Source organism: Prionailurus bengalensis, chromosome D2 (genome assembly GCF_016509475.1).
Source record: "Prionailurus bengalensis isolate Pbe53 chromosome D2, Fcat_Pben_1.1_paternal_pri, whole genome shotgun sequence".
Classification (NCBI taxonomy): Eukaryota; Metazoa; Chordata; class Mammalia; order Carnivora; family Felidae; genus Prionailurus; species Prionailurus bengalensis.
This window is the reverse complement of record NC_057351.1, coordinates 12,445,100-12,457,150: the sequence shown is the minus strand read 5'-3', so window position 1 is coordinate 12,457,150 and position 12,051 is coordinate 12,445,100. Positions and strand designations below refer to the sequence as shown.

The following is a 12,051-nucleotide window of genomic DNA, read 5'->3' as shown; positions in this document are numbered from 1 at the left end:
TGTGGAGGAAGACGAGACCGCATTCCATTTCTCTTCTTCCTCCGGATTCTTTAGTGTGTCTTACTAATCCTCCACCCTACAATCCTCTAGTTCCACTGGACTATATGGTCCACTTGGTAAGGAGGCAAAACCTGGGAAACAGTAATCCAGGAATTTCAACCAAGGAAAAAAAGTAGGTTGACTGTTTCCTCTGAGTAGAATCAGATCAGACAGAATACAGGAATATGATGGAAAGTGATTTTATGTAGCCTTAAGCCACACAGGCTTTTGCTCAAACAGAGGTCAAGATAATTCCACTACCCTATCCTACCCCTACCTCCATTTTTACTCTTACTACAAAAGTACTATGCATTGTGGGTGTACTTAACGCCACTAAACTTAAAATAATTAAGATGGCAAAGTTTATGTTATGCATATTTAAATGGTAAATTTTGTTATGTATATTTAACCACAAAAAAAGAAAAAAATTCTAGAAAATATTCTTCATAGACAATTTTTGGAATAGATAAAAATGCAAAAACCTAGATTTTAAGAATCCACTGAATGCAGAGCATTTGGCTTTTTCCTTCTCTTACCATCCAACAGATTTTTTGTTTTTGTCATTTTTGCTTTTTGTTTTTGTTTTTGTTTTTTGTAAACTCTCCCCGTGGAGGAAAAATGAACTTCAACAGTGGGAAGGAACTAAGAAAAAACCTCACTTGTAAGCTGTGGGATTTTTTTAAATGTAAGAGTACGTACGCGGCTGGCTTTGCATTTTCCCCAAGATGTTTTAGATCTTCAATTTACCCGATGTTCTACCCTATATGGCTGTGAAGCAAGTAGCTTTTAACAGGAAAATATAATTCTTTTGAGATCTCATTCCCTAATTTAGAATTCTTGCTAGAATATTCCCATTGTCATGGATGGAGACCAAAAAGTAAAAATTAAGTTCTTTTTTGCAGCTTCTTCCTAAAAGTATACGGCCCAGTTTGAATGCTCATGGTAGCAAGGCATATAAACATCATGAACAAGTTTAATGAACTACTAAGGACTAACTTTTCCTCTAGTAAAACTTTTCATTAAATCTGTTACCAAGTAGCAAAATGATCAGATGTATAGTTCACTTTCTTTTCCTCCTAACGCACCTCTGTAAGCAGTGTTTACAGCCAGTAAAGTGTCTAAAGACCAGAGAAGGGAAAACAGGCAAAGCACGGCTTGTGAAAATTGATATGCCTAAAAATAAGAACACAGACTGGGAGACAATTCTAATTTGCAAAGCCCTCAAAACCCTTTACTTGGAATGGGGACAGGTGAGGAGTGAGAAGGAGTAGAAATGTCTTTCCATAAACTGTGAAAATAAGGTAACTTTAAGCAAAATGGTTAATAATAGAAGATGTGCCAACTGAGTGTACCAATAAAACACACAGCACACCTTGTGGGAAATTGCTGGACAGCTCTTTCCTGCCTGCAGTCTGCTGGCAGGCATGACGAAGCCATCACAGTCATGTTAAGTAACATCTACAGAAGCTGATTTACAAAGGCAAAATTTACCGATTTCTATTTCTAAAAATACAGAGCAAATTCAACTATCCAATTTAGACAATGGTTCTCTTTCTTTTGGATTTAATTTCACCCAGATTCATTTTCAACAAGTGAATTACAGGACACGGATATGTAATTTTTTCTCTCACAAAAAGGCTAGATTTACTGTAACAGTATTATTTGATATTTGCACGTTGTTTAGTGATTTTCAAAGGCATTTTTACAGGCATCATCTACACGTACAGTGTAGGTGAACTGGATGGCCATTGTTAATCTCATGTCCCAGATGAGGGAACTAGATCTCAGAAAAGTTCAATCAGTTGCCTATATATAGGAGTGTTCTCTGAAACCATGTATCAGTATTCAGGGACTCCCATCAGTAGGACACTAGAAAAGTGGTTAATAGGGGCGCCTGGGTGGCGCAGTCGGTTGAGCGTCCGACTTCAGCCAGGTCACGATCTTGCGGTCCGTGAGTTCAAGCCCCGCGTCGGGCTCTGGGCTGATGGCTCGGAGCCTGGAGCCTGTTTCCGACTCTGTGCCTCCCTCTCTCTCTACCCCTCCCCTGTTCATGCTCTGTCTCTCTCTGTCCCAAAAATAAATAAAAAACGTTGGAAAAAAAAAATTTTTTTTAAATAAAAAAAGAAAAGTGGTTAATAAAGAATACCCTAGAAAATGCAATATTGCCCGTAAATCTCATTCTCATCCTCCATTATCAATATTCAGAGTCCCTTACCACCTCTCTCAACCTAAATACTACTCTTCACAATTTGTATCTTTAGAATACAGCTAATGAAATAAAATTAAGAATTTTCTTCCACATAGGCCATTTATTAATATAATTCCTAGTAGTACTGGCACATCAATAATGTTCACCTTAATAATGGCCAACACAGGTACATACTACATTAAAAAAGAGAAATCAGGGGGCTCCTGAGTGGCTCAGCTGGTTGCGTGTCTGACTTTGGCTCAAGTCATGATCTCGTGGTTTCTGAGTTCAAGCCCCACATCGGGCTTGCTGCTGTCAGCGCAGAGCCCGCTTCTGATCTTCTGTCTCCCTCTCTCTCTGCCCCTCCCCTGCTTGCGCTATCAAAAAAAAATAAACATTTAAAAATAAAAATAAAAAAGATAAATCATTTTCACAAGGTAACATCACCAATTAGCAAACATAAAATACTTAGTTTAACTCTGCAGAGTTCCTATACAGTTATGATTTCCTGTATCATTCAACTTGGTTATCTTTCACCGACACATTTTAACTTTTGCTTTCATAAATTAATGACAATTTGGTAAATTTTTAAAAAGCATATACCCAGTTTTTTTTTTTTAATGTTTATTTATTTTTGAGACAGAGAGAGACAGAGCATAAACGGGGGAGGGTCAGAGAGAGAAGGAGACACAGAATCTGAAATAGGCTCCAGGCTCTGAGCTGTCACCACAGAGCCCGACGCGGGGCTCAAACTCACGAGCCCTGAGATCATGACCTGAGCCTAAGCCAGACACTTAACTGACTGAGCCACCCAGGCGCCCCTCCTATATCCAGTTTTTAACTGAAGTTGTTAAAATCCTAGAATGCTTCAGTTTTCCATTACTAGTATTTATATTTTCAACACCAAAAAATGTAAGAGTGCAAAGTATCTACTGGGAGCTATATTGCTTTATCCTTTAATTAAACAAGTTTAGACTATCTTAACATGTGTAAACATTGTTTAATCTTCTGAAATCAAATGTACCTTCCCTCATTTTCATATATATAACAAGTACTTCCTTCCAACAAGAAGGTCTCTACCTAGAAAGCAAATCTGCAAAATGGTTACTAGGAAAGCAGTCTTGATGAGTGATACAAACAGAATGAAAATAACACTGAGGAGCCAGTTATGAAAACCCGAGAACAGTATATGCCGTGTGTATCTCCCTAATGCTGATTATTTTTGGCTGACCAATAACCTCAAATTTTTCAAATAATTATATCCTAAAATACAACAACCTACAATATGTTATTTTCTTTCAACACTATAAAAATTAGTTGTCTAGGTAATGAATCCTGAACTTACAAAAATATATTCAATCAATCCATAATTTTTATAGGTGACTAATAAATTTAAAATGCAGATGTGTAAGTTTACCTTCTAGCCACGTGTAGAACGATTCTCCTTTAAAAAAAAAAAAAAGATACACACAGAATTGGGTTAAAATATTTTAAACAGTCATCTACAAATCAGAATAAATTAAGCACATAAAGTATTTCCTACGACAGATTAAGGAACACCTCTAGAAATGGCCACTGCTTCATGTGAAGTAGAAAAATAGACATATGGTTCTAGAAAATAAAGCCCCAAAGTACTTTAAGTAACTTTGGGAAATTTTTCTTATAAATGACACTTGACTAAGCAAAATTTTTTAAAAAATTTTTCAGTCAAAATATTATGTAATATTATTCATTAGAAGGCTTGAACATCCCTAAGTATGGTGGTGAAAGAGTTTAACAATCTTAAATTTGCTTTTCATAACAGCCATATAATGCCTTAAAATTTCTAGGAAAAAACAGTGAATTATAATCCAAAAATCAAATTAGTAATTATTCCATTTTTTCCTGAGCAGTAAAGCTAGATACATTTCCTCAATTATCTAGAACTCCTAAACTGCAAGAGGTAATTTTAAAATCCCTTAATTTTTAAAAAATTTTTCAGGAACATCAATGCCTAAAGTATGGAAGGACCTGACTTACCCATGTACTAATGCTAAAAGAGCGATTTCTAGACCAATGCTGTTCTGACTAGAAAAAAAAAAAAATGACAGCCAATAAACATCAATCTAGTTCATCAAAATAGACTTTGTGAATTACCTATCTTTATTCTACCTGAGAAAAGCAAAGCAGAAGAAAAACTCAACACATAGATGAGCCGAGCAAGGAGTCTAGGTGATAAATTAGATAGTGGGGAGTAACTTTGTCTCCTGAGAGTCTTCATACTTTGCAAAACTACACAAACATCTTCCCACAGATGAACTTATTCCACATACTCTGCCTAAGGACCATTCATCATAATCTCACTTGTTTACTCAAAAACCCCAAACGCTATCAGGAAAAGTTGAGCTCCCCAATCCTCAAGAATGTGGCCTCTGCTCCTCTCCCCCATCTTAAACTACTACTGTATGAAGTGTTCCCTACTGCTAACACGGTCTCCCCAAACACGCTTGATTCTTCTCTTCTGAGCTCCTTGGTCCATGCTACTTCCTCCTAACAGCACACAGGATCCAATTTCTATCAGCCTAAACCTGTCCCATTACTCAACACTCCTCTCAAATGCCACTTCCTCCACTAAGCCTCCAGATCAGTGGGACAGGATCTGTCCCACCTCTAAAGAGCTAGCTCACTTACTGTTTTATTATGTATGTGCAGCACTTCTTTGCCATTATTTATGAGCAGTGCTGGTCATTCCTGCTACATACTGTCAGCATCTGTAGGGCAAGGCATCATCTTTCACACATCTTTCAACCTTGCACAATGCTCATCACTGCCTTGAGCACAGAGAAGTAAACATCCACTTGAAATAACTATTTTGATTGTTTGGGGGAAATTTATGACTGATACTCATTTGGTAACCTGGAGTAATCAATTGGTGGTAAATTACTATCCATCAGATTACGTATTACTGTAACAGAGGTTACAAATTACAAAGACAATAAGAAAATAAAGGCACAAGACAAACTATCTGGTAAAACTATCTTGTCTCCATTTCTACAGGACATATTCAAGCAGATTATAATAACCGGAAAGTGGGGAACTTGTAATGTAATCCTGGTTTCTACACTAAATATTTAAGATGGAATTTATACATCTTTCAAACATAGGGTAAATATACATTATAAAACATTTATTTTTGTCACCATTCATTGGTGGCTATTTCTGGAAAAATAGGATAAACATTTTCTTTTGAATAGAGAGAAAAATCAAATTTTGATCACTAAAAACATTTTCTCTACACTTGAGGCAAACCCAAATAGAACAGTTTTAACTCACCATCATCTTCTCCTAAAAGAGAAAATAATAAACAGGATTTTAGAAACTGTCTTCCATAGTTCAGATTTTAAACCTACTTAATTAATATCAGATTAAAACTTACTGTGTTAAATTATTAATTATACTATGAACCTTGGTCAGTATATAGTGATCTTCCAAATGAGACTTCTTGATAAGAATGGAGGCCAAAAGGTACAAGATTTTCACAGATGTTTTATACAATAAATATCAGAAAGCCTCTGGGGGTGCCTGGGTGGCTCAGTCATTTAAGCGTCCAACTTCAACTCAGGTCATGATCTCCCGGTTAGTGGGTTCAAGCCCCGCGTCGGGCTCTGTGCTGACAGCTGAGCCTGGAGCCTGCTTTGATTTTGTGTCTCCCTCTCTCTCTGCCCCTCCCCTGCTCACACTCTGTCGCTCAAAAATAAATAAATTTTTTAAAAGCCTCTGAAAATACTCCTGAAGATCACTCGTTTCAATAATTAACAAAGAGACCCAGCTGCTTCCTTCATCCTATGTGCACAACCCGCTCTGAACATTGCTGTTTCCATGCCGGATACTTCTCTGTTTCCAGGTACAGCTCCTCAACACGGACACACCTTAATAAAAGGACCGCCCAAACTGTCATCCGCAAAAGCCTCACTGCAGGTGCTGTGGAGCTCCCCAGACATGGAGAAGCACTAGAAGGTTGGGCTCTAGGGATCCACAGCAGCGCTGCCTTTGTCAGCTCTGTATGTGGCATTCCGATACAAGGTTTCATTTTCAGAAAGAAAGGTTCTGTTGTGGAAACTGTTGGAAAGCCAGTTGTACATGCCTAGCTGTCTGGCTGGGGAACAGCAAGCAGCATGGTGGAGACGGTTGAGGAGCTGTGAATCGACATTAGCAGTTTCAGCAGAGATGGTGTTCAAAGAGCATCGGCCAGAGCTACTGAATTACTGCATGGATCCCTCACCTGGTGGCTGGGACTCCCCCCCCCCCCCCCCCGGTCCCTTGTCTCCCCTCTTTCTTGGCTGTTTCCCCCCCCCCTTTCTCTGCCTCCCATCTTTTCCTACGTGGTGCTCTCCTTCCTCTCATCTTTCCAGTGGTCTCACGCCTCTAATTTATCATAATATGGACATGAAGTATTTCTTGGGATGTGATCGTTTTGTTAAATTAACTATATTTTCTGCTTTAAAAGCCAGTGATCGAGGGCGCCTGGGAGGCTCAGTCGGTTAAGCGTCCGACTCTTGACTTCGGCTCAGGTCATTATCTCCCAGTTTGTGAGATTGAGCCCCATGTCAGGCTCTGTGCTAAGCAGGGGAGCCTTCTTGGGATTCTCTCTCTTCCTCTCTGCCTCTCCCTCCCCTGCCCTCAAAATAAATAAATGTTAAAAAAAAAAAAAAAAAAAAGAAGTGATCATATTACTCAGCCATAAAGGAAAGGAAACCCTGTCACTGGTGACAACATGGATGGACTCTGAAAGAAAGAAGTCAGAGGACAGATAACGTATGATCTTTCTTAAATGTGGAATCTCAAAACAAAACAGAACAAAACTCCCCAAGCTCACAGATCCAGAGAGCAGACGGGTGGCTGTCAGAGGTAGGGTGTAGGGAGTGGACAAAATGGGTGAAGGTGGTCAAAAGGTACCTACCTTCCAGGTATGAAATAAATAAGTCCTGGAGATGTAATGAACAGCTTGTCAATTACAGTTAACAACATTGTATTGCATATTTGAAAGTTGGTAAGGATGTAGATTTTACAAGTTTTCATCACAAGAATAAAGATTCTGTAACTACATATGGTCACAGATATTAACTAGACTTACTATGGTGATCATTTCGCAATATATACAAACATGGAAACATTGTGTTCTACACCTTGAGCTAATATAATGTTGTATGTCAATTATACCTCAATTTTTAATGTTTGAACTCCAATCCTAAAAAACAAACAAAAAACTAATCATAAAAAAGGTCTGAAGAATGCCTTTCAAGATCTGCACTATGGAACAGAATGTGTGGACCAGGGTGGGTGTGGGGGGAGCCTTCTCTTTTTACTTTACATAACTTTTGCGTTTCCACTTTTATAATAATCAATTATAAGGTCAAAGTAGCAAAACAGACAAAGGATGAGAAACCATGCACACCCTTTTCATGATCCAATTCCCTCCTCCCCTAAGCAAAGAACATTTGCTACATTGTAAAAGAGTAGCTAAAAGCAGTCCATTCAGTCAACCTTTAAAGATGCCTTAAAGATACAAATCTAGACCGGGGAAATTCAAGTTCTTAAAATCAGTCTTGGTCTGAAGAAAACATCAAAAGTGCAAGTCAATTACAGAGTTGCTAACAGAGTTTGGCTCCTTGTTGAGAGCGGACTGAAGATGTGCCCAGGTAGTTTCACGTTGATTAACCTCCAACTGTCTACAACAATGCTGTCCCATAGAAATACAACACTAGCCACATACGTAAAGTTTTTCTAATAAAAATTTCTACTAAAGTTTTTTTTCAAATACCCATGTTTTAAAAAGTAAAAAGTATACATGCACTACAACAACTGCACATTATGTGAGGCAAGAGTTAAAGCAGTCCTATCGAAAGAATAAAGTTGTTCCATGGTAGAAGTATTTTACACTGCTTCCATTTTAAAATTTAAACAAATTAAGAAAAATGTCAAAGTTGGTTTTACACTAGCCATATGTCACGTCCTCGATACAGCCCAGTGTGTCAAGTGGTAAAGCTTGGACACAGCAGGTCTAGAGTAAAGCTGCAGGCAACCTAACTTTCTGACTCCTCTACATCCGTAGGACTCAAATGTGCTACATGGATCAGCAAGAACCCTAGGCATCACCTGGGAGCTTGTTAGAATCTTGGGCCTTACCCAAGACCTACAGAATCAGAGCCTGTATTTCAACAAGGCCCTTAGGTACTTCGTACACACACCTGAAGTCTGAGAAGCACGTTATAAGCCACTGGTTCTCAAACTTGCCTGCATATTGGAATCACCTGGACAATTAAAACAAAACAAAACAAAACAAAACAAAACAAAACAAAACAAAACAAAACAATACCTGGGGCTAATCCCAAAGATTTTGACTTAAGTTGGTAGAGGATAGGGCCTGGAAATCCAGATTTTAAGAGTTCCCCAGGAAACCCCTGATATATAAGCATTACTCATATATTCTGATTTATTTCACCTAGAACTCCTACGTTAGGGCCTGGCACAGATCAGGCACTCAATAAATGTCAGTAATTAAATAAAACACATAGAAACCTTGAGACTCAATTATGAACTAATCTTATACTTTTTTCCAAATGTTTATTCATTTTGAGAGAGAGAGAGACAGAAAGGGGCAGGGGAGGAGCAGAGACAGGGAGGGAGACTGGGGAACCAAGCAGGCTCCGCACTATCAGTGAGGAGCCCGATGTGGGGCTCAATCCCACAAACTGTGAGATCATGACCTGAGCTGAGAGATCAAGAGCTGGATGCTTAGCCGACTGAACCACCCAGGCGCCCCACGAATTAATCTTATACTTCTGATCATTCAAATTAAGAAAAACATAAAATAGTTGAAAATTCACTCAAAATTTGTCTAGTTACAAAGACATTTTGTAAATCATCTCCGAAAGCATGAAAATGTATGAAACACCCACCTCGGCTAGGCGTCAGAGGATTTAAGGGACGATAAACAGATCGAGGCCTGAAAAAGCAAGCGTGAAACTCAGTCATACAATGGTTTGAGTTTTGTATGGAATGTTTTCCCTGCAGAACCATACCCCCCTTACTCCATCCTCCCTTCAGCCGTTTTCCCTCCAGTTACTTGAAACAGTTTTCTTCGTAGATGCTGTTCCACACTCTCCATGCAGAGGGCCCTTTGTAGCCAGTGTAACGCTCTGGGTTCAGCAACAGGTCGACATACTGAGCAGCTGGGGATCGCTCATCTGAACAAGAAACAAGTCATAAAAACCACCTCTATGTCACCAGTTATATGAAATTTCACATTATAACACAAGCAGAACTACCCAAAGGTTAGAGAAAGGCCAGCTTTTCAGGTAATCTCCAATGTGAATGGTAGAATGGTTAGCACACTTGTGACTATACTTGACCCAGGGTAACTTACACTTGAGAGAGAGGAAAAAACAACTCCTCCCTTTCCTTCCGATACTCGATACTCTCTTCAGTAATGGAATGCACCTCCCCTTCTTAGAGGCATTCGTTATTCTTAAGTTTTAACCACCCAGGATCGAAATGACCAAACAGACTATAACTTGTTCTAGTATTTTATTTCTTCCCTATGCATACACCCACCTACACACATGCTTGCAACCACTTTTTTATTTTACTAAATGTATATTGTACTAGAAATAGAAAAATTATACTGACCACGCTTCCCAAATGTATGACTCATAATGCATGTAAGCTGGAGCGCTATATATGTTGGCCCAGATGTATTCCTTTATTTGTATGTTTCCTCCCTTTTGGTGTCATGAGATCAAACCAATGGTATACAGGCACTGACTTAAAACAGTGGCCAAACACAGTCATTAAAATACGGCCCCTCTTCTTTTCATTACCTAACAATATTCATTGACCATTCAGTGACCACAGACAGAGATTACCCATAACCATTAAGAGTAAAATGGAATCCTGATGCACACCTTCCAAGAACTACTTGGCTTTTGTAAGGAAGTAGGAAGAATACAAAGATAATTACAACTTGTCCTTACTAAATGAGTTATATCTAACTTACAGACAAGAGAAACATGAAGAATACTGCCTCTATTTCTAGCCCTAACATTATATAGACATTCCACTATACAAGCTAAGATAGAGAAAATAGGTAATTTACAGATGGATGAACAGAAACTGCCCATGGACATGGATTGATTCAAGATTTAAAAACAATAATTTAAAAAATCTTCATTACAAAAAGATTCAAATTATGAAGTGAATCAAAGTGTGACTTTTATAGGAAAGTTCAAACAAAAGTTTTACAATTCACTAGCTTCTGTTACAGATTTTTAATTTCTTTGAGTTGTTCACAATTAAACTCATTTGCAAAATTGATTTTACATAAGCTTTACAATATTAAACATATCATAAACACCTATATGCATGGATATATACGTATATACACATGTATAAAGAATGTGTGGGGGCGCCTGGGTGGCGCAGTCGGTTAAGCGTCCGACTTCAGCCAGGTCACGATCTCGCGGTCCGTGAGTTCGAGCCCCATGTCGGGCTCTGGGCTGATGGCTCAGAGCCTGGAGCCTGTTTCCCATTCTGTGTCTCCCTCTCTCTCTGCCCCTCCCCCGTTCATGCTCTGTCTCTCTCTGTTCCAAAAATAAATAAACATTGAAAAAAAAATTTTTTTTTTAAATAAAAAAAAGAATGTGTGTGTGTGCATGTAAGCCTACACATTTGTAGGCTCACCTACAAATGCACACAATGGACTGCTATCAACCCCTTCACCCAACAAAAGCAACTAACCAACCAATAAGGAAAAACAAACAGATTCAGATATTAAAGTACAAGGATTTAAAATGTAATTTTGGGCGCCTGTGTGGCTCCGTCAGTTGAGTGTCTGGCTCTTGATTTTGGCTCAGGTCATGATCTCACGGTTTGGGAGATGGAGCTCTGTGTTGGGCTCCGGGCTGACAGTGCAGAACCTGCTTGGGATTCTCTCTCTCCCCTCTCTCTGGCCCTCCCCTGCTCATGCACCCTCTCTCTCTCTCTCTGAAAAATAAACTTAAAAAAAAATGTAAGCTAAGGCAGTGACAAATCACAAAAGTCAATTATATCAATGTTTAATTTAAAACTTGCACCTCAACGTTCTTAATGTATGTTCCCTTAAATCAAAAGTGGTTTTAAAAATTGTATTACTTTTTCAAATGATGAAAAAGTGGGTCTTATTAACCTACAGAATGGGGTTAGCAAACTACAACCCAAAGGCCACATCTAGTCTAGTGTGTACTTTTTGTAAGGAAAGTTTTATGGGAACACAAGCCATGTTCATTTGCTGTCTCACACTATTATGGCAGAGCTGAGTAGCTGTAATAGAAGCCATATGGTCCATAAAGTCTAAAGTACTTACCATCTGTCCATTTACAGAAGAAAACGTTTGTCCACCCCTGACCCATAGTGGCAAGAACTTTGTGACATCTAGATGGGTGGTGGGGGGCAGCATGCATAGGTCGCATTCCCCTACAAACACACCAGTGCTGGTACCCCAACTTAGTGCACAGGCTTTCTGCGTATGGACACGGATAAAAAATCCTATTGTATACTCAGGATTGAGCCTACAAACCTCCATCACCAGCTTGTTCCCAGATTGCTAGTAATGCACTGTTAAAGTATACTCAGTTGAGGAGAACCTACAGTTCACAAAGTCCCCAAGTAATTTTGATACACAGCCAGATTCAGAAACTACTGTTTTAAACACTTTAAATTTACGTTATGTTTAAATTAATGTTATAATGGAAAAAATACAAGTAAAAATCACACTATTTCAGTTATATCTGAACCAACAATGTCATGCA

General features: G+C 38.7%; 1 protein-coding gene across 3 annotated transcripts in view; it reads right to left on the bottom strand.

The window, feature by feature from the left end:
- ERO1B (endoplasmic reticulum oxidoreductase 1 beta) overlaps positions 1-12,051 on the bottom strand; it is a 63,484-nt gene that overhangs the window by 14,645 nt on the left and 36,788 nt on the right. For all 3 annotated transcript variants that reach the window (XM_043596246.1, XM_043596247.1, XM_043596245.1), the window contains 4 exons: positions 9,333-9,453; positions 9,166-9,212; positions 5,540-5,551; positions 3,645-3,671 (listed from right to left, as the gene is read on the bottom strand). In XM_043596246.1, coding sequence (XP_043452181.1) covers positions 3,645-3,671; positions 5,540-5,551; positions 9,166-9,212; positions 9,333-9,453 — 207 coding nt within the window. The remainder of the gene's footprint in view (positions 1-3,644; positions 3,672-5,539; positions 5,552-9,165; positions 9,213-9,332; positions 9,454-12,051) is intronic.